Genomic DNA, 24,924 nt, shown 5'->3' with positions numbered 1-24,924 from the left:
CTCTCACACACACATAGTGCCTTGCCTTCATAGTAAAGCTTGTGAAACAACATTTTTCATAGCAGGCAGTTTGACATCTATTAGGAGAGGAAAAAAAACTTCTTGCCATGTGGTGGAAAAGTGAAGTCATCAGTAATATTTAAAATACGCTATATTCCACCTGTGATTTTATTTTCCCAAGTATAATAAAAAAATATCTATTAGAGATTGGGGTTTAGGCCTATTTTCTGAGTATGAAAAGATGCTGTTTATAACATTGATTATATTACATTAAATATAACTTTTATAAGACACTTAATAAACGCTCTGCCACCTAAAAACATCCAAAAAATGTCATACATTGTTTCCTGCTGCTACATTATTACGCCGAAAAGCAGCGAGGTTAAATGTCACCACGAACAGTTTAAACTCGGCGTGCTTGACTTTCTCAATCAGACCAACTCTGCAGACCAGCGTAAGCGTCTGTGCGTTACCGTGCCAACGAGCCTTCGTAGTAACAACTTCACAGGTAAGACTCGCCGAAGTATTTGTTAGTTCTTAGTTTAATATTTGGTTTATTAAAAGTAGTTTTTTGAGCTTCGGAGCTAACGCCCGCTGCTTTCTAGTTGTGTCAACGCTGAGCTTCACTGTAAGTCCGTCAAACTTGGTTAAGGACTACGTCTTTAGTTTACTAAAGTATTTGTTAACTTTTTATAACAAGTTTAGCAACTTGCTAGCGAAGCACGGCGTTAGCTTATTTGAGGCTCGTCTCCTTATGCTTATTTAAATGATAAAATGTCATTTTCAATTCCACGATCTGCAGTTATATACTGTATCCAAGAGTCTCTTTGTGTGTTGTTTATTTGTGTTGGATGTACTTGCACTAGACAGTGGTTTTACTCGATTTAAATTTGAGAGACTTCCTCAATTTTATCAGAAAGTCCGACTTTTTAAACGTATTGTAGTGCCGTCATCCCCCTGCTATTGTGTACAGCATTCTTTTTTATTTATTCAATGAAAAGCTTTGAATGAACATCTGTGTGAATGTGGAACTGGTTTAACTAGAAAGAAGTATAAGTAGTAGTACTTTAAAGCTATTCACTACCTAAAATTGTGTTTGCTGCTTACAATCGGCATACAATTTCATATGCAGTACATCTGTCTACAGTTTTAAAGCTTAGTTAAAAATGCAGGGTTTATATATTGTGCCAGTATGGTTTGTGATTCAGACTTAATTTACCTATTTGTCCCCCTCCCCAGAAATTCCAGAGTAAGTCCTATTGCATGATTAACACCGGTTTGTGACACAAGAGCTGCTGATGGTATTTCCGGGAGATCAGCATGTTTGCTGCCAACTCACAGGAAAGATCCCGTGATGGATCGTCTCAGAGCCGTGGTAAAGATGTTGCTAGGCCTGGTCACAAGGCGAAGAAAAAGACTCACTCTCCTAAAGTGACTTTACCACCTCTGTGCCCGGAGCCGTTTCGTCTCTTATCAGCTTCTGCAGCCAAGCCCCTGTTCAGTTGTTCCTCTCTCCTCAAAAATGTCCACTCTGATGGACATTTGTCATTGGCAGACTTGCCTCATATTATTGCTAAAGTAGGACCTGGGATAGCCATAGGCGACACAAAATGGAAAGAAGGACCTCAATTAATGGCTTCAACACTAGGGACAGAAATCCCTGTTAGAATTACTCAGTCAACAACAGAGAGGTACATAATAATACTTACAGATAATTAGACTTTGCCTTTTGTGATACTTTTCAATACAGTATTTGATGGGTGTAAGTGTCATTCCAGATAGCATTTATGTTAAAGATAGTTATAATTTATAGCATCAACAAATAAAATTGTTGTCACACTTCCTGTAAATGAGAGAAACTCCTAAATGAATTTCTTGTGTTTTATTTTTTCAGTATTCAGGAAAAAGGTGAATCAAAAACAGCCAAAGCTTGCAAGTATAAAAAGATAGCAACCTTGAAACATGGGAGGGCTACCAAACCAAGTATATCTCCCCTCACTGGCGCAGAAGTTGTTCAAATTTTGGTTCAGAAAAGAGACCTGGGAGAATATGAGATTTATTACCTCAAAACAGTAGATGGGGATGCTTACAGGTAAAGATGAGAAAGGATATTTAACATTTGAGTTGAGTTTCATGGTTTGGTAAATCTTCCCTTGTCAAACCATAAATCCACTGCCGCATGTCCTTTGTTTTTAGACCCTATAACCTGCGAGTTGTCCATTCCAGTGAAGCTGGTCCTGAGCACTATATCTTCACCCCTGAAACTGTCCTGCATGTTACCCAGACGGGTATTGGTGGAACTGTCAGTCTGGCAGAGTGGTATAGACAATATGTGCTGTGGACAGATTTGCAGAAAATTGCATTTTTCAGGGACTTTAGACTGCAGAAAGCTTTTTTCTGGTAATAAATGTTAATTTTATACCTTTTGCATAACTCAGTGTATAAACTATTTCCTTTTTTCTTTACATTTATTGTTTCCTTTGAATTGTATGTTTTTTTTCCCAGGTGGCATCAAAACACGCGCAAGAGAATTTTTCAGCGCCGGAGCAAGAATCTGGAGGACATGCTGCTCATAGCTGTACCTCAGTTCAGGAATGCCCTGCATCTATTAAAAGGGTGAGTTAAAGCCAGCCACAGTCTAAAGTTTTCAACTTTGAGACAGGTTCAGATTTTCAACAATAAAATATCTTTGACAGAGTAATTGAAGAACTAAAAGAGACACACTGGATGCCTCTGGATGTCTGTGAAGGCTACACATTGACAGAATTCAAGAACATACTGATAAGCAAGAATCAAGAGTGTCTGCAGATATTGGAGAAGTTATCACAGTATCACACTCTCACCCTAAATATGGTACTACACGACAGTCAACTTTTATGGTTTCATCATAAGAGAGAACAAAGCCTTTTTTTTTAATCAAATGATCTCTAAAGACAATTTTATATCCTCAGGTGAAAGAAGACAGCTATAAGAAACACCAGGAGCTGCAGCTACACTTAAAACTTGCTAACGATCCAAAGAGCTTCCACAAACCCATACATTTGCTCATGGCTCATCAGCGCAAGCTAAAGAAAGAGTTGGCCCAGTCTGAAAGCACCTTGAAGAAATTGGGAAATTTTGCAGCTCTTGTGCATCAGATGATTGTGCAGAGTCTCGTGACAGTCATACTGGAAGATGCTATTTCATTTCTCGATCTATTAAAGGTTTAAAATGAACTCTTATTAACTCTGTTTGTGGATGGAAAAAATGTTGATTTTAGCTGTACAAGTCTTTATTTTTCTCTTTCACCCAGTATTTTCATTGTTTACTGTTCTCAAACAATAACCAGAAGAATTACTAATATAAACCTACAATAACTGTGGAGCACCACTGCTGCATGAAGTAACAGATGATGTGTTAGATGAAGTAAAATGACAATGAAGTTATATTTAATGAAATTAACTTTATGTGTATTTTCATTTGTTAGAGGGAGGAACTGCCAAAGCGCTCTCTCTTCCACACCGAGCTGCGTTTCAGTGCTGATAATCAGCTGACGGTGGAGCCGCCAATGCATCTATTCAAAGAAGCAGTGAGCCAAGCACTTCTCACTGTAGGCGACTCTATTATTCAGGTAATTTTCATGCTTCAGCAGTGCATGCATACACAGGAGCAGTTTTCCTTTTTTGTGATTTGGTTTTCATTTCTGCAACATAATCATCATGTACAGTGGGGGAAATAATTATTTGATCCTCTGCTGAATTTGTAAGTTTGGTCACTTCCAAAGAAATGAACAGTTTCTAATTTTGAATGTCACTGTATAAAATAAGCATTCCATCCTCAAGCAAAATACAACTTAGTTCTTGGTGAAGAAGAACAGCGGTAACACGTTTCTTCTACTTGGTCACCAGGTTTGCACACATCTCTTTAAATCCTTTAGGTTTTGCTGCTGCTTGGTAACTCAAATCTTCAGCTCCTCCAACAGATTTTCTACAAGATTGGGTCCGGAGACTGGACCCACAACATTTTTCTTTTTCCAAACACAAAGACCTTGATTTTGGTTTCATTTGACTGCAGCACTTTCAAACCTTCTGACCAACGTTTGATCATTAACAAGCTCCTATGATGTAGTTTTGGGCGGATCCACCACCTTTCTCATGATCAACTCCACAAGTCTACAGTCTTGTCCCTGACATCTCCAAAAATTGATTCTGTTCATCTGGACGTAGCGTTTTGTGGGAGGAACGTTTCGTCACTCATCCAAGTGATTTCTTCAGTCTCAGCTGACTGCAGTTTTCCCCAAATCTTATAAACAGTACATTTGCATAATGACTGAAACCAGCCCAGTGAAGGAACAATGGGCTGGGAGGTCAGTTCCTTAATCATAATTATGCAAATTTGTCTTGCTCGTCTTTGCAACAACCACTGGTCAGTGGTTGTTGATCAATGGTCATGAGAATTTGCATAATTATGATTAAGGAACTGACCTCCCAGCCCATTGTTCCTTCACTGGGCTGGTTTCAGTCATTATGCAAATGTACTGTTTATAAGATTGGGGAAACCTGCAGTCAGCTGAGACTGAAGAAATCACTTGGATGAGTGACGAAACGTTTCTCCCACAAAACGCTACGTCCACATGAACAGAATCAACTTTTGGAGATTTACTTTCCTGGATGATTGAGAATGCATCAAGACCTTGTCCCTGACATCTTTTCACAGCTCTTTGGCCTTGCCCATTGTGGTAGGAAAGTTGGATTTGTCATAACTAATGGACTGATTAGACTCAAGATGCAGACTCGGAGGAATTAAAGTGAGATAACAACAGAATGTGACAACAGAAGGATTTCCAGTTACTGATTCCTAAGCTCTGGTTCAGACAGGTCCGCAGAATATTTCTCCACAGGAATTCTGTCTCTCGCTGTAACTCACTCTGAAATTACACAGAGAAGAACAAGCAGGTGAGCCAACTTCTCTGTTTCCAGTTTAATGATCAGGCGACAAATGAAGGTCCTCCATCCTAAGTAGTGAGCACCTGATCAATACTGATCACACGATTACCAACATGGGAATTAATCAACTCAGTTGCGCTGACCTGAAGGGCAGGAAGCAGGGGAGAAACATGCCACTGAAACACAAGGTGTGGTTAGTCATTCACACAGACACACACATGCACTCACACACAAAGAAAGGACAGATAGAAATTGCAAAGAGGAGCAAGACGAAATGAATGAGCCAGCACAGGAGGACTGGAGGACCATGACAGGAATGTAAGTGGTGTGCTTTGACTGATTGGTTGTAATCTTTGTGCCATGAGGGCTGCGTTTTAAGGCAGAAAATAGTTATTTAACTCAATAACATACAGATTACTTTAACTTTTATATAATTTTTTTTTTCTGGATTTTTTTGAGGTTGATATTCTGTCTCTCTCCATTAAAATAAAACTACCATAAAAAATAGAAACTGTTTATTTCTTTGTGAATAAGCAAACTTACAAAGTCAGCAGGGGTCAAATAATTGTTTCTCTCGCTCTATGTTCTGTGAATAAGCCTGATTTTAATTTGGCCTTTGAGACTGTCTGCTTGTGTTTACTTCACATCAAACAATTATGCATAGTATAATCACATCAGTGTTTTCTTTATGTTTAGTCAAGCAGCAGCCATGAGTTTGTCTCACATCAGCTTTCATTACTTGTAGAAATGTGATGACTGCGGGTTTTTCCTAGAGGTCAGCAAAGATGTGTTAATCTCTGCTCAGGATTTAGACCATGACTTCAGCTATATTAACCCTTCTGTAAATACAGGTATGACCTTTTGTATTGGCGTGTTACGGCACTTAATGTTTCCTTTATATGAGCTCCTTCTGATATAACCTCTCAGTATTGATGTGAAAATGTGCCTGGGCCTGGTCTAAAAGTGTCACGGATTTCTTTATTTTTTTCATACCCAGTGGACAAAAACACTGATGGGAGCACTAGTCAGTTTCTGAGAGACATGTCAACTTGCTGGCAGACACTGCCTAAAGTTGCTTTTCCAGTGGTGCAAGGCAACATGGTGCATGGCTGCTACTCTCCTCTCTCCAAAATCCAGTTAGAGTGGCACATCAGCATCAATGACATCACAAAAGAAGTTGAGAAAGAGCAGTCTAAGATCATGCAGGCAAGACTGTCACTTTCAAGTTCAAGTGTCACTTTCAAACATTAATCAAACAATTACATTTATACAGGTATTTTGTTTTTCTCTGGACAGGAAGTCGAACTAGAGATCCAACAGCTGTATGAGAGCTACGCATGGATGGTGCAGATCCATTTGTTTATTTGTCAGTGGAGTCGAGCCTCTTTGGAATCCATGAGGGGTCGGCCTGCGTCAGTGTACGAGGAGAACATTAGCAAGGTGCGCAACTGGGCTGAAAGAATCAGTGCAGCTGACTCATCATTTTCTTCCTCCAATCAGCTGTTTGTCATCCACTGCACCCACACAAAGGAAGCTCTAGGTATGTCTTCATTGAATGAAATGGAAACTGTATCTTGAGTGTAGCTTGAAGATTCAATTACATTCATATACAAGGACCTTTCTTTTGGTCAATTCAGCATAGCTTCAAAAAGGAGGAACTAATTGTTCAGTGACTTTTTAAAACCGTGAAGTGCTTTAATGTTCTGTCCCTCGGTAGATAAATTCATTACTTACGCTTTGTTCTTCATGATAAATGCCCTCCTCGTCTCTCCCTGTGTTTCTCCAGGGCAACGGCTGAGGTTCATCGAAGAGGAAGTGCAAGAGCAACTAGTTGAGCAGATAAGGATGGAGTCAGAGAGCCTCATATCATATTTGGAGGGAGCTACGGCTGAACTCAAGACAGCACACCAAGACTTGCATGACTTCTCAAAATATGCTCTTAGGGTACAGAAACTTTTTAAAATTACTTATTTGCAAAAAAGTATAGAATGTGATAAAATATAGGAAAAACAGATAGATAATCTTTTAAGGGAGGAGAAAAAGAGTCCTCAGTAAAGACTTTAGGCTACTTTTTTGTGTTGTACCCAAAGAAGGTTGGTGGTCAGAACATTCACATCCTCTGGAGGCACCTCTTGTCTTGTCTCTTGACTTCAGCTAAATTATTTACATCAAAGACTGCTTTGTCAGGGTAAATGTGTTCTGAATTTAGATTCCTTTATCCAGGTGATGCTTACTGCATTAAGATATACATGCTGTTTTTTGAAGGCGCAGTAGTGAAGAACCCTAGTCTCTCTCTCTCTCTCTCTGGCTGTCTGTCTGTTGTTAAATTCTATTTAAGCAAAATTATAAATCAAAATGTAAATCAAAAATTTTCCTTTGACAGGTGAGGGAATTTATGAAGGTCTTGCCTGACAAACAGAAACATTTGGAGTACATTCACTCTCTTCAAAACACGATTTGCATGAACTATAGGAATATGACAGAGACGGAGCTGACTGTGGAAGAAAAGGTCTGAATGCAAATGCAAAGAAATGGCAAATACGCTATAAATAAACACAATATTAAGTGTATCATAGCTTTACATGGGATGTGAGTGTGCTCAGGTAACGGCTCGTGCTTCTGTTTGTGTTTTATATTTAGATGCTGAACTTGTGGAATTGCTTTATTCCCCTGTTGAAGGAAGCAGACGACCTTGTTTGCCGCCATCATCCTTCAATGGCTAAAGCACTGGACATGATGTTCTCATTTCTGTTCTGTGACCTTAAAAATATTGTCTCTGACTCTACATCTGGACCCTTCCTTGATCCTGGCCAAAATGCCAAAGAGATGATGTCCAAACTGAACTACATGTGCATGCACATAAACACTCTCAGTGCAAAGCTGGAACTGCTTAGTAGGAACAGTCAAGAGATGGGAGGTGAGTTGATGCTATATTTTGAATATTTGAAGGATTGAAAGGTTTGGTTTGGTGAAGATTAAACAAACAGGTGCTTACAAAAAGCATGTTTATTCTCTCTATTCTGCTTCCTATTAGAACATACAATAGATCTCACCGTATTGACCATAGATGTTCAGAAGGTCATAGCCCGCAAAGACTTGTGGGAACTGGTAGCAGTGTATACTACATGGCTGGAAGAATGGAAGCCAATGCTTTTTAGTGAGGTAACATGAAATAAATCTTTTTCTCTGTTAAACATATTCAGAGTCAAGAACCGCTTCTCATGCTAATGAGATGACATCTTTTATTTCTTTGGACAAAAACATTGCAATGGGGTATGGCAATCACAGGTTACCCCATGATACAGTCATGTAAGGCCACGGCTATGCTAAATGTACATAATGGCTAAAATCATTTTTGATGCTTCTGTACTGGTTAATCCACCAGTATGCGCAAGCTCAATAATCAAAATGATACTTTTACTGCTAAAATATAATTAATGTTATATGTGATTTTTTTAATCTGCTGTTTTACAAAAACAGCAGATTTTATTTAAACTGTATAGATGTATAAATGTTTTGTTATTATAGCAAACTCTGAGGTATAAATATTTCCAACAGACAACTAACACATGCGTTTTTCTGTCAGGTTGTGGTCTCTGAAGCTCAGGATAAAATTACAGAGTGGAAGGAGCAGGCTCAATCTTTAACAATCACCATACCTGCCAGTGATGCAGTGCTGCAGAAGATTTTAGGATCTCTGGAAAACATAAGCCATCAGCTTTTAGTCCTGGCCAAGCTACAGAGCCCCACATTGAAAGGAAAACACTGGAGAGCCATTTTAGAAGGTCAGAGAGTGTGCCTATGCTATAGCACTTTCATACTTCTGAAATCACAGTAAATGTAATAGAACTGAAATATATGTTCTCTTTTGCAGACCTGGGCCTAAAATATAAATCAGAGAAGAATGTGACTGTTGCTGATCTCATGTCTCAACAAGTTGAAAGTCATCAGAATCTGATTGACAAGGTAGAACACGAGAGAGGTTTTAACTAGAGCAAGCTTTGGCAGTTCTGCTAAAGGGAAATAACAGGCAAACAGTCTGCTAAAATAGTTGCTTTTGAAAACACACAAGCTGAATCTGACATAAGACGCTGCGTTTTTATTTTGTCAGATATGCAGATGTGCACAAAGGGAGTGTGACATGAAGCAGACTTTCCAAAAGCTTTGTCACAGTTGGGAAGGCAAACTCTTTCAGTTGGATGTATTTGCTCCCCTTTGCGTGGAACCACAGTGCAAACACACTGGACTAACAAAGAAGGAGAAGACCACAGAAGGCACCGTTCTCAATGTGCTAACTGACAGGAAACACCCCAGTGATCCTAGATTTACTATAGGTGAGGCTCTAGTCACTGTAAGCATCATTTTTGAATTACCTTCTAGCTGCCCTGCTTGGAGGAAATGTGCATTTGGTATATTCAGCTTACATGTTGCTTACATTTGCTTTGTGTTTCCTCACTCAGATCTGGGAGTACACTTTGCTGAGATTGAGAGCAGTTTGATGATGCTGTCCACAATGTTAAAGTCCCCATACAGTGTTGAGTTCAGGCTGCCGCTGGAGGACTGGATTCAAACACTACAAGAACTTGGTAAAGCGGCAACTAATTTTATCTTTAAAATTTGAAAGACTAAGAGAGAATTTATCTTAATGTCCATAAAAAGTTCAAACAGACTTGTATGAATTATTTTCCATTCAAATATTTTTAGAGAAGCTGCTTGCTTTACTTGAAAGATATCAGCAAATGTGGGCCTTCTTAACCAATGTGCTTGGTGGGACATTTTTCCGTACTCAAAGAGTGGACCTGGTAAGTTCCTGTGCCTTAAACCTGTCATGAATGACAGTTGATGAAGTCAGTGTGTTTGATTAATGATGATTTTTTTAAATCTTTTTTTTTTTTTATAGCTGAAGCATTTTCAACCAGTTGATGAGACATTCGAGGAAATGATGACCTCTATATCAAACGAACCCCGTGTGTTGAACTTAGTTTCCACTGAAACAATTGACAGATTTTGTGGTGATAGCCTTTGCCAGGTTCTTCTTAATGGTTTATCTGCAATGGAAGTCATTTCAAAACAAATGTCAGATCTTCTTGATGACCTCTGTGAAGAGTGTCCCAGATTCTGGTTTTTGAGTGAAGGGGAAGTGATGCAGATACTCTCTTTGGACCCAACACCTTTTGAATTTCAACCCTTTGTTCAAAAAAGCTTTAAAGGGGTTAATTTGCTTGAAGTTGACTGTGAAATACGAAGAGATGGTGATTCTATATCTGAGTGCCAAAGGCAGATGAAGGTGCTGGGTGTTTTTGGCAGCTTCCAAGAACATGTTGCCTTTCAGTCTCCTTTAGAACCAAATGCAGACACCTTGAAGTGGTTCTGTAACTTTGAGAAAGAATTAAAGTTGACCATGGTACAGCTTCTGACACAGTGTGCTGTTGTGAGAAAACAGCTCGAACCATCCAGTCAAAATTTAGCAAGTGATACGAAAGCTAGAGACAACCAGCTCCCCAGTGCAGTAGCTGTGCTGGGCCTGCTTTCTGAATATCCTCTTGAGTGCCTTCTGGTGGTGGAGAAGGCAATCTGGTGCAGCGTTGTTCTACAAGCTTTCCAAGAATCGAGCTCAGTGAAGTTCAGCACCATAAAGGCACATATCTCTGCAAAGCTGAAAGACCTTAGCCATTATATAAGAGATGGAGTCACAGGATCTAAAACTGGAACTCAAGTTTCCAAGTACACAATGATGTGTCTGCGTGCTTTACTGCAGCTTACAATGAGTCATGCAGAGCAACTACATCGACTCATGGATGTTCCGTGTGCGCGGGAGTCATCTTTTGAATGGCTGAGTTGTATGAAATATTATATTAACTCAGAGGAGAATAATGATCCAACATGCTTTGTGGATATTTTGGGCCATCAAATCCAGTACAGCTTTGAATACTCTGGCCCATTAGAGTCGGAGATGGTGCATACCCCTTGCACAGACCGGGCAATACTAGGGATTCTCATTGCTCTGACAACCTACAGATGTTGTTCTGTGGGTGGCCCTTCCATGTCTGGAAAGAAAAATACTGTGATCCAGTTAGGAAAAGCGCTGGGGCGACAGGTTGTCCTAAAACAGTGTTATCCAAGCATGACGCCTCGTGTTATTCAGCGGATGTTGGCAGGGGCCCTTCAGGCAGGGGCATGGCTTGTGTTGAACTCTGTGGACTTGCTAACACACAGTGATCTGTCGATACTAGGACAGCATCTAGTTGACATACACCAGTCATTCAACATGTTAAGAAGAAATAAAAAAGAGAGGCTAAATTGTGAGAAAGAGATAAAAATTTCTGATGGGGTCGCGGGGTTCACAAATGCTGCTGAGTCAGAATGTCACATGACACTTGCAGGAAAACACATTTCTGCCAGTCTCAGCTATGGATGTGTTGCCATCTCGTCAAAAGGAAATATATCTACAGTTCCTGAAAGTCTGCGATTTGCTACAAGATCTGTTGCATTAACACATCCAGATTACAGAATAATTGCAGAAGTAATGCTAACTTCCATTGGTTTTTCAGACGCCATGTCATTAAGTCAACGTCTGGTGTCCCTCATTAGCCTGGCTCAAGAGTCCCATTGTCTACCTGATCTTTTCTCTGACAATGACAGCTGCTTTCTTGTTATCCTGCAAAAGATCATCTCAGCTTCTGAAAGACATTTGCAGCAGGTTGTAAGGGAACGAGAAAATTCAAAGGAGTCCAAAGATTCACTCGACACTGATCTTATGTCTTCACAAAATGAGCCTATCAAACCTTTTGAGGAGGACGGAAGGAAAACTGAAAAGCCTCCAAAGTCACACCGTTGTTATTTGACGGTTGTACAAAGTTTAATGGAAGAGGAAGCAATTGTCAGAGCCATTCTTTCTGTACTGCCACCCGAGAAGAAAGGCACCTCACAGTTCTATATCCTTTTCAAAGACGCTTTTCCTATAGCATGCCAGTTTCCGCTTGTCCAACAATTTATTGAAGAAGCTGAAAAGAACCAACTTGAAGATGCACTTAGAGAAGAAATACAACAAAAACACTTCTGTTGTGACACAGACATCATTTGCAATGCTCTTACACTCTACCAGACCATGAAATTGTCTCAGGCAGTTTTGCTTATAGGGCCCCCCGGGAGCGGAAAGAGCACTTGTTACGCTGCTCTGACTGGAGCACTGAATAGCCTGGCTGCTGAGTCAGTGGAGTTGGTTTTTGACAAGGACAATACGATTGAAGCAGGCTCTCCACAGGCAGATCAAAAGATATCTCTTTCAAACTGGAGCTTTGTTGAAACTTTAGTCTTATTTCCTAACGCTATGTCCCATGATGAGATATTTGGCTGCTTCTGTGAAAAGAGAGGATGGATAGATGGAGCTCTGGCAAAGGTGCTGCGAGATGCAGGACGGCGTGAGCATGCAAGCTTTAAACTCTGTAACAATGAGAAGAAAACTGATGAGACAGTAGTAGTGAAGTGGCTGGTAATGGATGGGGAGCCTGTGGGGCAGCCCGGCTGGTTAGATTACCTAACCACACTGTGCAGTTCTCAGGATGCCTTTCTGGGTCTGTCGTCAGGTGAGACATTGTTGTCTCAGTCAAAACTAAAGCTGCTTATGGAAGTCACTGACCTATGCAATGCAAGCCCCTCTGCAGTGACCCGCTGCAGCCTTGTTTATGTCACAGGAGATGATCTGTGGAAGTCTGTGTGGAAGAGTGAAATTGATGCTCTCTCCTTTAAATACAAACTAGATCACAGAATTGTGAAAATGTGGAATCACTTGGCTGAAGATCTTTTCTCTAGCACCCTTCATTTGCTTGGGCAAAGGAGTTTAACCTCTGCAATCCACGCTAAAAGAAAATCTTGCAAAGCCCCTACATACGGACTGCAAGAAGTCATGTCATTTGTCAGGATCCTGCATGCCCTCCTACAACATTTTGGAAAGGAAGTAGAAAAACCTGAGTCAGTGGCACATATCGACACAAGAGGTAAAATAACTTCTCACAAATGTAAAACCCTGTAAGCATGGCATAATTATGTTACCCTTACAAAAACGTCATGTCTTTCCCCTCTACCAGATATGCCTCCAGCAGCCACAGGTGCCCAAAGTAAGCAGGAGCAGCTCAGCAGAAACATTTTTCTCCTGGCTTATATCTGGGGATTTGGTGGTCGCCTCCATTCTCGGTAAGATTTTTTTTTATTAAACTTTTTTACTTGGTCACACATTATATATTTATACATACTGAGTTCTACTACCGCCTGTCAATATTACTCTCTGTAACCAGTGTTCTTCATATATTTCTGTTTTTATTTAGCCACTGGCCACAGTTTGATTTATTAGCCCGCCAAGTGCTCCTAACTTGCAGATACAAAGTTGTGGTCCCTGATGAAGTCAGTGTGTATGAACACTTCTTTAGTATTGACACTAAGATGTGCCCCAAGAATACGCTGTCGACAGGCTCTGTCATTCCAATGGTTTGTACTTAACATTGTACCTACTATACTTAGAATACATACAGTATTTGTCGCTGCTTCTGAATATTTACAGGTGTCTCAAATGTTTTTCATAGTACAGGAAATACACATATCTCCTGAACCTCATGCTGGAGGCAAAGCAGCCAGTTTTGGTTTCTGGAGAGCCTGGCTCTGGAAAAACCACACTGTGCCAAACTGTGCTGACTTTTGACAAGCCGCACATTAACCTACCAGCTAGTCCACTTCTGAGCTCCAGAGACTTGCACACTATACTGAAAAGCATCAGATGCCAGAAGAACTGTAAAGAGACTACTGGCTTCATGGCAAACCAGCCACGCTTGTTTTTGTTTGTTGATGATTTACATGAAGCCCCTTGTGGTGAGTAACAAAATTTATAACAGAATTTATGTGAATTTATGTTCAGTTTGAACCAGATTTTGTACAGTGTGATTCTTTATGTTGTCATTATTCCTGTCATTTTTGTTCATAGATGTCTTTGGAACGTCTGCAATGGCTCTAGAGACACTAAGACAGAGTATTTCAAAAGGAGAGATTCTAACATTTGACACCTACAGCTCCAAGTTGTTACAGTCGGGAACTATCAGCTACCTGGCTGCATGCTGTATATCTGGATTGGATCATTCCCACAGCGGTGTTATATCCCCACGGCTCTCACGCCTGTTTTCTATCTTTGTGCTTGATGGCGTATCCCCAGACATTTTAATGTCTATCTATTCTCCCTGGCTAAAAATCTGGCTCAGTGAAATGCCACTTAATAGGCACATTGGTGAGGATATGTCATCTTCCATCGTCACTGCTACTAATGAGCTGTATCATGCAGTAAGTGACAGATTTCAGCCCTCTGTGCAGAGGCCTCATTTCATATTTTCCCATCGTGATCTTCAGAAGGTGTTTCAGGGGATGTACCTATGGAGGTCTGTAATCTCAAACAAGGAGAACAAGGAGGTTTCACAACCAGGCTTTCCTCCAGCATCGGTTCTCAACATAGTACAGGTATGGATGCACGAGTGCATGCGTACTTTCAGTGACAGGTTGTGCTCAGAGGATGATAGAAAAACTGTTGTGTCACTCATAGCCAAGACAGCAGCAACACACTATGGAATGAAACTGGCTAATGAAATTGATGGGGACAGTCAGCCAGCAGGTGAAAATACAGACCCTGTAGATCTGCCTAAAGATCTAAACCAGCAAAGCCAATTGCACAGCGCATTAACTAAGCCTGAAAACATCCTTCAGCAGCCACAGATTCTTCAGTATTTGGAAGACACGATGGCACAACTTGCGTTTGGTCCTGATCTCTCTGAGGCCCTTAAGTCGATAAAACAGCAACAATATTTTAAATTTAGCCCTTCTTATCAGGAGCAAGACCTTGATACGCTAGTGCAAAAGCTGTGTGCACTCACGGACGGAAAAGAAGAAGGTGAAGGACCTGACTGCAGCATCACAACCAAATACATTGTACACAGACAGAGGGTGAGTCAGTTGTTACACATTATCAGGGCTTTGCTGCTACCTCGAGGTCATGGAGTGCTGATTGGCTCAGATAGGGGCACAGGCCGCAAAACCACTGTCCGTTTAGCTGCCCACCTTACAGGCTATGAGTTATTGGAGATACATGCTGGTAATCAAAATAATCTTCATGAAATCCTGAAAGAAGCTGGGAATAAGACTAGGTCGGATGGAATCAGTGTCATCATACTGGTCCATGAGGAAATCAGCCAGTCTGTCAGAGAAGAATTACTGGTACTGATGGCTCACGGTGCCTGTCCAGCACTCTTCACCGACGAAGAGCTGAGGGACCTTGTTTCCAGAATGACTGCAGCAAAATACTCACAAAGATATCTTATGGACAACTGGATGTTTGAGAAGTAAGATGAAAAAGTAGCTGATCTAATGCTCATCATGTTAGAGCTAGATTATCACCACATAACTCTCCCAAAACAGACCTAAATACGTTTGGTATAGTCAGTATGTAACATTCAGTTATACTGTAGATTTGGAAAAAACATTTATAAGAAGGGATATATTGGAAAAAATGTTTTGCAGTCAGTTTTAAAGCCAATGTGTGCAAACATTTAAACCAGATGTACTCTTTTTCTTTTTTAACAAAGGCGTTTGAGTCAAGTCCACAGAAATATCCACGTATTCCTGCTAATGCCATACAGCATGTCAGAAAGCACTGACATACCTTTCAAAAATGAAGCCCAAAGCTGGGTTGTAAGTATTTTTATCGAAACCTATGCTTTTATTTCATACCAAAAACACAACTCAAATACTAAACTACTTTTGAAAGTCTGCAGTGTGGCCAAAAGAGCTAACAACTTTTCAAATTGGCTCAGGGTTTATTCCTAATTTAATTTGCACATTATTTGTTGTACAGGGACAAATGGCCAAGGCCCTCAGGCACAGCTGTTGTGTTGAGGTGTACCAGCCGTGGTCTAACCAGTCTTTGGTGGAAGTTGCTGTTCAGTGCCTCAAAACAAGCCCTTGTAAAAGTGAGACACAACATCAGGATTAATCTAAACCCCTTCTTTTTTGTTTTTCTCTCAACTGTAGTGAGACATTACCTTTGTCCTTTTCTTTTTATTAAGTGGTTCGAGAACGCTCAGAGGCCAGCCTGTCTGTGGCTATGGCAGGGATCCATCGGTCTGCATACCAGTATGCTTCTGTCCTTCTAAGAAATCAGCCTTTCAGTCCTCGGACTTATATGGAATTCATTGCCCACTTTGGTTACCTCTGCAGCCTCCTGCACAAGCAGTGCCAGGACAAAGCCAACAGGTACCTCTGAGACCAGGAGGTTTCCCTCTTTTCCTTCCTTTATCTCCATTGTTTGATATCCTGCTGCACATATAACAACACATTTGTGAAAATATTTCTGTGAGCACCTTTTTTCCTGTTAAAGCCAAATTATAGCTGCTACAAAAAGCACAAATTTATAGCACAACTGTACCACAGACTACATCCTCTACAAAATGTCACACAGCTACATTAATCACAGTAACCAAAACCAGCAGGCTAACATCCTATTATGTTTTTTAATATTTATATATATATTTTTTAGAATTGCTGCTGCTGTGTCTCGTTTGGATGCAGTGAACAACATATCCATGCAGCGTAAAGAGCACTTAATAAGTGTGCAGAAGATGGTTTCTGAAACAGAAAAGGTAGAGTGGAGAACTTGTTTTAGTTGCTGGTCTGCCTGTCTACTACACAAGGTTATTCACATTGAAAAGTTTTAAAGAACACTCAGCTAATATTTCAGTTTAAATATGCAGCATTCGGTTTATAGCACATCTGCAGCAAAAAATGATTTGTTTAACTACATGCACATCACGCCTCCCTCCTCTCTGTCCTGCAGCGTGAGAAAGAGCTCCTTCAAGCTGTAGAAGATCATAAGAAACTGTTTGAGGAAGCCTGTGAGAAGTGCGCTGCAGAGGAAAATCAACTGTGTTACCTGGAAGAGCAGATTAATCAGGCTCAAAAACAGGTCAACTTGTTTTCTTTTTGTTACAATAAGTAGCTCTAAATCCTTGAAATAATTGAAAGCATTTCTTCACCCATTATAAAATACTTTTTTATTCATTTGAGGTAGTTTGACAGAAAAAACTGGGAACATTTAATAGTAGTGTTTCACAAAAATGAACTTTAGGTTCATATGTAATTTTTTCCCCAGATAAAACCCGCATTCTTGTCAGGCCTTCAGATTCTTAAGTGTTTGGATCCATCGGATGTGGAGGAGGTGCGCCACTACAGAGACCCACCTGTGGGAGTTGTGAAAGTCATGGATGCTATTTGTTTGCTGTTTAGTCATCCACCGGGCTGGGAAAGTGCTAAACAACTTCTTTCCCAAGCAGACTTTTTCCAGGTGGGAAGGAAAATGTCTTGCAGCAAATTTGTTATAGATTTCATTGATTGCAGTGGTCAGTAAATTAAATAGAGTATCACAAGTGGGTAAAGATAAATCTAAAGTTGTGCCATCATTTATCAGTTTGTGTAGTTATGTTCCAGTTTCTTTGTCAATGTAACTTTGAGGCTTTAATCTTGCTAACGTCTCCTTGTGCAGGAGCTGGAATATTTTGACCGCTACAACCTGACGAATGAACAGCTGCAACAGCTTGGGCAGATAGTTCACAGTCCCCAGTTTGTGCCTGAGGCTGTGCGAGAGGTCAGTAAGGCCTGCGAATCCCTTTGTCGATGGGTCCAGGCTGTGTATGAGTACTGCTGTGTTCAGCAGCGAGTGTTCCTAAAGCAGCAGTTGGAGGTGCAGGCTGCAGAGACGAGAAGTCGGTTGAATCGAGCTGAGCAGCGCAAGCAGGAGGTATACAGCTCACTGGAGGCCACTGAGCTTCATCTGCAGTGTGTTCAAAATGACCTAATGGAACAACTGATGCTGCTACATGAAGCTGAAAGTGCAGAGCAAGAAGCTTCTGCATGTGCTGGGCAGTGTGAGACGTATGGCAAAGTTTGGAGGGCTGCTGCTCAGGTAATTCGCAAACATTGTCCATCACTTGAACATTTAACATACTTATTTTGTATGTTTCTTTATTGAAAATGATTTTTTCTCCATTTTCTGTCTAGGATACAGAGGTACATAATCAAAACGTGCAAGGAAACGCCCTCCTCTTGGCTGCGATCATCTCGTATTTAGGCCCTTTTGGACCTGATGCACGCACAGAACTGCTGCGCAAGTGGCAGACTCTGTGCCAGATAGGAAGCATCGACATAAACCCCAACGACCCCAGAACCTCTCTGTTTACACAGTTAGACACTGTATCTGGTTCCTCATCTCTTGGTTTTCCCATCCCTGTAACTGAGAGGTTGCAGTTGCCTTTGGGTCAGGCATTAGGGATGAATGAGTGGCAAACTGAAGACACTCTCTCTGCCAGGCTGGTGGTTAAGCTGTTGCTGTGTGGATACAGAAGTACCTACATCCAGCACTGGCCTCTACTAGCAGACAGCCAGCAACATCTGGAGATGAATTTTCAAAATAGGCTCATCCCAGGTATGTGCCTGCATTTACAAAATGTCCTTAGTCAGTTAAAACATTTAAAACATGATTAATTTAGGCATGCACCCCACAGAACCTCTGAAGGTGTGCTGTGCTATTATCCGTTAGCTTCTTTGCAGAAGACCATTAGATTCTGTAACGTGTGAGATAGGACCTCCATGAATTGCACTTGCTGTTCTAACAAATCCCACAGATGTTTGGTCAGATTGGATGAGTCAAGTCCTTGAACACTTTTGGGACATTCATCAAAGCTGAAGTTGTTGAATTGTAGCATTTTGTATGAGTATGCTGAAAGAGGCAATAGGAAAGACTGTCGCCATGAAAGGGTGTACATGGTGTAAACAGTGTTTATGTAGGTAGAATGCGCAAAACTAGTAGCTGCATGAATGCAATCTCAGCTCTTCCAGCACTACACAGAGAAGGCAGAGACTCTACTGGCCTGCTACCTTCTTTTAGTTCAATATGCTGCCATCTCATCACCAGATGGTAAATGGTATTCATCAGACCAGCCCTTCTGCTCTTGTTCTATTGTTTAGTTCCAACAATCATGTGTCTAGTGTAGATGCTTGTCTACAAGGATCAACATGGAGAACATTGATATGAAGTAGCAAACAGGAAGTTGTGCGTAGAGTGAACATCCCACAAGACTTGCTTTTCTGGAGACTTTTATCTAGCCATCACAGTTTGTTTGTTACAGTGTAACACATGCATGTTTTTATACTTCTGACACATCAGTTTTAAGAATTGACTGTTCACTTTTTGTCTAATATACTCCCTTCATAGGTGACACAAGATAAGCAATGTTACTCACTTCACCTGTTAGTGGTTTGATTGCTGTGGCTGATTGTTTTGTCCACTGCATGCTTGTTACCCTTTTTATTTCTATACAAATTTTTTATGATTTTTAAATCACACAACTCCATGTAACACAGTGTCTGAATTGTATTGGACCATTGCATGATAAATATCTACTCATCAGGAAAGAACACAAAGCTTGAGGAAGAAATGGATTTTGGGATGGTAATTTGTGGAGATGACGTGGAACTGGTGCACAAGCTGGACCAGGCTGCTGAGAAAGGTGACTTAAGAAAAATATAAGTGAAAGCTCTAAGTGATAGTCTGTTTTCTTCACCATAATAATCATTTTTAATCTTTTGTTTTGTAGGTTTGAGAGTACTGGTTACTCATGTGGAGCGTGCAATCCCCAATCTTCAATTCCTGGCCAAGTTGTCACGTCCTGCTGGATGTTACTTTCCAGGATTAAATCAACCTATTCAGATGGTCCATCCTGAGTTTTGCCTCTTCCTCAGCACATGTCTGCCGATTAGACTACTTAACAGTGGTTAGTTTGATTAGTGGCGACAATTTAACTTTACACCAGATTTCATTCCTGATTTTATTTGTAGAGCAAGTAAAATAAATGACATTTGTCTTGGTTAACACCAAATGTTAATGTAGAGACTAGGTAAACTAGATCCTCTTCTGGAAATTCTCTGGAAAACTTTTAGTTAGTAGTTGTCTTGTTCTTGTTCTGTAGGGATCCATCCATCTATCTTGGCTCAGGTACGTGTGGTTGACCTTTCTCTGAGCTCAGAACACATCCCAGAGCTGATGCTGACACAGCTGCCGCAGCCTGAGTGTAAAGAGCTGCTGATTCAACACTTGCAATTCCAGAATTACAAACAGGAGCTGCGGGAGAAACTGGCCACAGAGGAGGTGACTAGGCCAGCCTTTTGCATCATACTGATGCCAAGTGACTTACCTTGTGTTAAACAAAACAGTACTGAATGTAAAGTAGTTTAAAACCCAATCCATCATGGTCATATAAGGAGCTTGCTTATGCTGTAATTTTTCTGAAAATTGTGCATTTTATATCATGTCATGTTTATGTTATAAGCTGAACACATTCATGCAGAATATTTAGTCCTGACTTTTATTGTTCATTTTATCAATGGTATTGTACTTTGTACCAGTTGTGTCCTGAATTTCTAAGGTTGGTTGTATTTTTTTTCAGTCAAACTGCAGTGTCAGCTTTAAGTCTTACCTGAAAGTTTTGTTATGTTAAATTTTAATAGCTATTTCCGATTCTCATCTTAGGACGCTCTAATGGGTTACATCCTGCAGTCTAACACTGTCCTGCTGCAAGACCCGGATTTTCTTCCCCGTGTAAAAGTTTGTCAAGAAGTGATGAAGAAGCTGCAGGATGAGATGAAGCAGCTGAGGGAGCAGCTGGAGCACCATGAGTCCCTGCTGGCAGTGCCTCGCCACTTCGTGAGGCTGGGTGCCGCCCTCTACCAGACCCTGCAGGCTGTGTCCAGTCTTTCCCCTGCCTATTATTTCTCCCTACATGGCTTCATCACTGTGATGCAAGAAGCTTTCACTGGGAAGGACAGGATAATAGGGAAAGTTCCAGGGAGCATAATACAAGAGTTGATAAATACGATAGTAGTCAAAGTGCTGGTACAATACAGGCCTTGTCTTTTCAAGACCCATGCTGCTGTTCTGAAGCTGCTTGTGTCTTTGGCCCTGCTCCAGCACAACCAGCTGTGCTCTGAGGGTGAGAGGTTGGCCTTCCTCATAGGCCTTGGAGACACACAGCATCCTGGGACTGATTCACCATCCGCCATCGCTGATCTTCCCAGCTGGATTTCCCCACTTATCCACTCAGAGCTACTTCGCTTGGAAAAGATTCCTTCATTCAGAGGCCTAATTGCCTCACTCTGTGCTTCCCCGAAGCAATGGCAGGAGTACCTTCACTTTCCTTCCTCTACAGTGTTAGGGCCCATTCCCTGTCGTTCTCACTGCCATCTCTCTTTGCTGCAGCGGGCTCTCCTCTGGAAGACCATGATCCCCGACTGCTTGGAGGGACTAGCAGATGCCATAAATGCCTGTCAACTCTGCCTGCCTCAAAAGAAAACAGAGACTGAAGCCCCTCTCATTGGGAACCCAGAGGCATTCTCACTATATTTGGTCAAACATAAGGAGCCCATCATTCTTACATTGCCCAATCCAAATAGAGATATGCAGATAAGCATTGAGCCTCTTTGTTTAATAAACCAGTTGGCTAAATGTGTACCAGGAAAAAAAGAGGTGACAGCACAGTTTTGTTTTTTTTAATTTCTGCTATTATAGAGTTTCACCTGTAATACAGTGCTTGATGCATTTCTTCCTATGCTTTAGGTTCAGGTGAAAGTCCTTTCCTTTTGGACTCTCTGTGACAGAAATCTCTTCCTTTCAATGCTGGACAAAGCTGCTAATGACGGCCACTGGTTGGTGTTTAACAACAGTCATCTGTTAGAACAACTGGATGATGACGTAGCGGCTAAACTCAGTCATTTAATCTCCTCAGTCAAAGGTAGGGGGTAAATCAAAATCAGTTTAAATTTATTTATAGAACTTGTCCAGTCTTTATGTTTGTGGATTCTTCTGCCTACTTATGTGCCTCATCCTATTATACAGAGAAGCCTTGTCTGATTCACCCCTGCTTCCGATTGTGGTTTATAACTCAAGAAAACACATCACACCTCATACCAGGTAGATCTATTATGTTGCTGCTTTTTCAAATATTCATTTCCATCTGTTCTATTTTACTCTAAATGTGACCCTAATTTATGAAATGAAGATCTTGTTGTACTGAAGCATACTTTTGTCTTGACAGTGAACAACTGTTAAAAGTAGCATCACTGTTGGTCCATTCAGCTTGAAGATTAAAATGTAACTCTGTACTTTAGTACACTTCCAACCTTTTACAGTGTAAGGAGAGCTATTTTCCACAGGTATATGTAAAAGATTCCTAAAGTGAAGCTTTTGCATAGACCATGTTATGGTTTGTTTTTAGTGACAGAGTGTTTTATGTAGGTCGGCAGTGACCAAAGGTGCACTTACACATTTTGTTTCTCCTATGCTCCTTTTCCAGTGAGTAATATTGGCTGGCGTGCTGGAAATGTGTGTTGTAAATGTGCTTTCAGAAAAACAGCTACTCCAGTTTTGCTCTTGTTATAATAATCATAATGATTGAAATGACTGTCTTTATTTTTAAACAGCATCAGTGCGAATGTGTGCTCTGCATCTGGTCTGTGACTCTTCCTGGGGTCTGAAGGAGGAGCTGAGCTGTTCTTTGCGACAGGTGGCATCCATCAGTCAGCCACAGTCGGGTGTCATGGCTGACAACAAGTCACTCCTCCGCTGCGCTATCTTTCACTCTGTCTTGGTGCAGCGACAGACCTATAAGTATTTAGGCCAGGGAAGAATCTATCACTGGTAAGGAAGTAATTATGCATTGTATAAATTGTTTATGATGGAGAGGTAGAGGTGTTGTATGATGTTTAAATATTTATAATCTAAATAAATATATACATTTCTTTCTTGTTTTTTTGAAGGAGTCAGGAGGACCTTCATGCTTTAGTGGATGCATATATTCATGTTGCCCATCTGTGCCATGACAAGACTAAGGTTTTGCAATATTTAGCAGGTGAAGCAATATGAAAATATAAAACACCCTAATTCAGTTATTGCGTGATTAATTAACGTTTGCTTTCCATTCGTAGTCAGTCTAGTGTATGGTGGCCATGTGACAGACTCTGTAGATTTGGAGGTGTTGGAGAACATTGCCAAGACCTGCTTTACTACAGCTTCACGTCACTTGAACAGCGGACCGCACATCCTTTCGAAACTTGTCAGAAGTTCTGGTCACTCTGGTAACTGAACAGTTTTCTACCAATTTAACTAACATTCACTGTTGACAAGCAAAGGTTCCACTTTTTCTTTAAAGCTCTCAGAGTACTGGTGCATCAATACTGCACCAAAATGAGACTGAATTCCGGACTTAGAGCTGGTGTGTGTGTGTTTTTGTGTGTGAGAATGTTTTTCTGTTGGCTGTTCTGTGTAAAATAGATTTGGGATGTTTTATGCCCTCAGATTTGTCTGGACAGCTGCAGGTCGTGGAGCAGGGTCTCTTGGAATCAGCAAACATCAGCGAGCCCGTGGTGCTGGGCTTTAATGCCGACATAACGACTGAGATAATCAAGATCAACAGCTACAACATGACCATTTTACTGCGGACCTCGCAAACTCCCCTTCGATCAGTAAGGTGTTTTAGCACCAAAGAAAAGCCGCTTGCTACACTGCCAGCATTCAGCGATGCCAGAGTCAGACTGGAGGGTCTCAAGCGCTACCTCACAAGCAAGAATGAAAGTGCAGTAACAAATGCAGGAGCTCTTCCTCGCGGTCCTATGCGTGACTTCCTCCAGGCTGAGTGGGATGATCTCATTGATTCGGTGTCCTTGCTCTTCTCACAGCTGCAGCAGCCTGTTCAGTACTCGCTGACCTTCGCTTCCCTCCTCAAGCTCACTGACTTGTCTGGCTTGGAGAGGAGGGCAGAGTTGCTCAGTGCATATCTGTGGCACCATGATGCTTCAGATCCACCTGGTGCTTATCGACTATCTGCTTTTAAAAACGCCAGAGGCCTGCTGGTGGCAGTGATGAGAGAGGCTGCTCAAGTAAATCGTAAATATATCACTGATATAATTCTACAGTTCCAGGTAAAGCATTCAAATAAAATTATAGTAAACACTTATTTCCTTACCACTAAACATGTTAGTAAGGATAATAAGCTCTGATGTTCTTGTCCACACAGGTTCTGTCTTACAGCACATATCCCGTCTCACTTCCTCTGGCTGCTGTGTATTTGTGTGGCCTGGAACTTAAAGGGGCATCATGGGATACACAACTGCAAGTCCTACAGGACACTGTCTCTCCTCAGTCTTGCTCAGTACCACTTCTTTGTGTTAAAGCTCAAGTCAGGAGCATGAACAGTTCCCATGATACAGCCCCCTGTAAAAGTTCATATTTAATGGATAACAGGAATGTTCACTGTGCAGCCGTCGTTCCCTTAACTACCCCTCAGGTACCAATCTACCACTGCCCACTCTATCTGGACGAAGAGTTGGAGAGTGGAAACTCAGGACTGGCTGATGTTAACATTATCACAAAAGTCCCCCTTCATACCAAGCTAGATCCTCTTCTGTGTAGTTTGAGAAGGGTGAGACTAGTGAGTAGACTCTGACTATACTCAGCTGCCTTATCTGCTGTGATTGTTAAATGAACTGATGCAAAGATTGTAGTATACAGTATGTCATGAGGACTGATGCTCCTGTGATTTTATGTGAACCTTCAAATAAATGTATAAATCCACTTTCATGTCTCTTCATTCTTGTTCTGAAAAAAGAAAAAGAATTTAACAAACTTTCATAAAGTGATTATTTCAGTTCCACACTGTCTTCTCTTCTTTTGGATGACATTCCCTAAAATAGTTGAAAGTACTTTTCTGAATAAAATGTGACTCAATCTATAGATGGCAGATGCACAAAAGTACACACAGTAGCCATAAGCATAAAGATGTTTATGCCAGAATATTTATATTTATGCAGCATGTAAAATGTTTCAGGTTTGGTTACCGATTACTAAGCAAATCCTTTCTTTTACTTT

At 40.9% G+C, this 24,924-nt stretch overlaps 2 protein-coding genes across 2 annotated transcripts in view; both read left to right on the top strand.

Moving 5' to 3' along the window:
* Positions 1-24,924, top strand: part of LOC134628928 (extracellular serine/threonine protein kinase FAM20C-like) — a 34,356-nt gene that overhangs the window by 8,421 nt on the left and 1,011 nt on the right. The gene's annotated exons all lie outside the window — the stretch shown is intronic.
* Positions 1,321-24,509, top strand: LOC134628798 (dynein heavy chain domain-containing protein 1). The gene is made up of 43 exons (XM_063475561.1): positions 1,321-1,691; positions 1,895-2,092; positions 2,197-2,400; positions 2,506-2,616; positions 2,697-2,853; positions 2,952-3,203; positions 3,467-3,610; positions 5,671-5,776; positions 5,923-6,131; positions 6,222-6,465; positions 6,712-6,869; positions 7,309-7,434; positions 7,566-7,842; positions 7,960-8,087; positions 8,512-8,710; positions 8,800-8,891; positions 9,037-9,259; positions 9,386-9,511; positions 9,630-9,727; positions 9,826-12,943; positions 13,034-13,118; positions 13,250-13,409; positions 13,505-13,787; positions 13,900-15,298; positions 15,542-15,647; positions 15,811-15,925; positions 16,022-16,208; positions 16,492-16,594; positions 16,789-16,917; positions 17,104-17,295; positions 17,494-17,913; positions 18,009-18,432; positions 19,418-19,516; positions 19,604-19,780; positions 19,976-20,154; positions 20,536-21,528; positions 21,619-21,793; positions 21,898-21,972; positions 22,482-22,698; positions 22,818-22,909; positions 22,986-23,135; positions 23,356-23,978; positions 24,074-24,509. The coding sequence occupies exons 1-43, from the start codon at positions 1,321-1,323 to the stop codon at positions 24,500-24,502; spliced, it is 13,353 nt and encodes a 4,450-aa protein (XP_063331631.1). The 3' UTR covers positions 24,503-24,509.

This window comes from Pelmatolapia mariae, linkage group LG6 (genome assembly GCF_036321145.2).
Source record: "Pelmatolapia mariae isolate MD_Pm_ZW linkage group LG6, Pm_UMD_F_2, whole genome shotgun sequence".
Lineage (NCBI taxonomy): Eukaryota > Metazoa > Chordata > Actinopteri > Cichliformes > Cichlidae > Pelmatolapia > Pelmatolapia mariae.
Note: the sequence above shows the minus strand (reverse complement) of the source record. Positions and strands in the feature narration are given on the sequence as shown.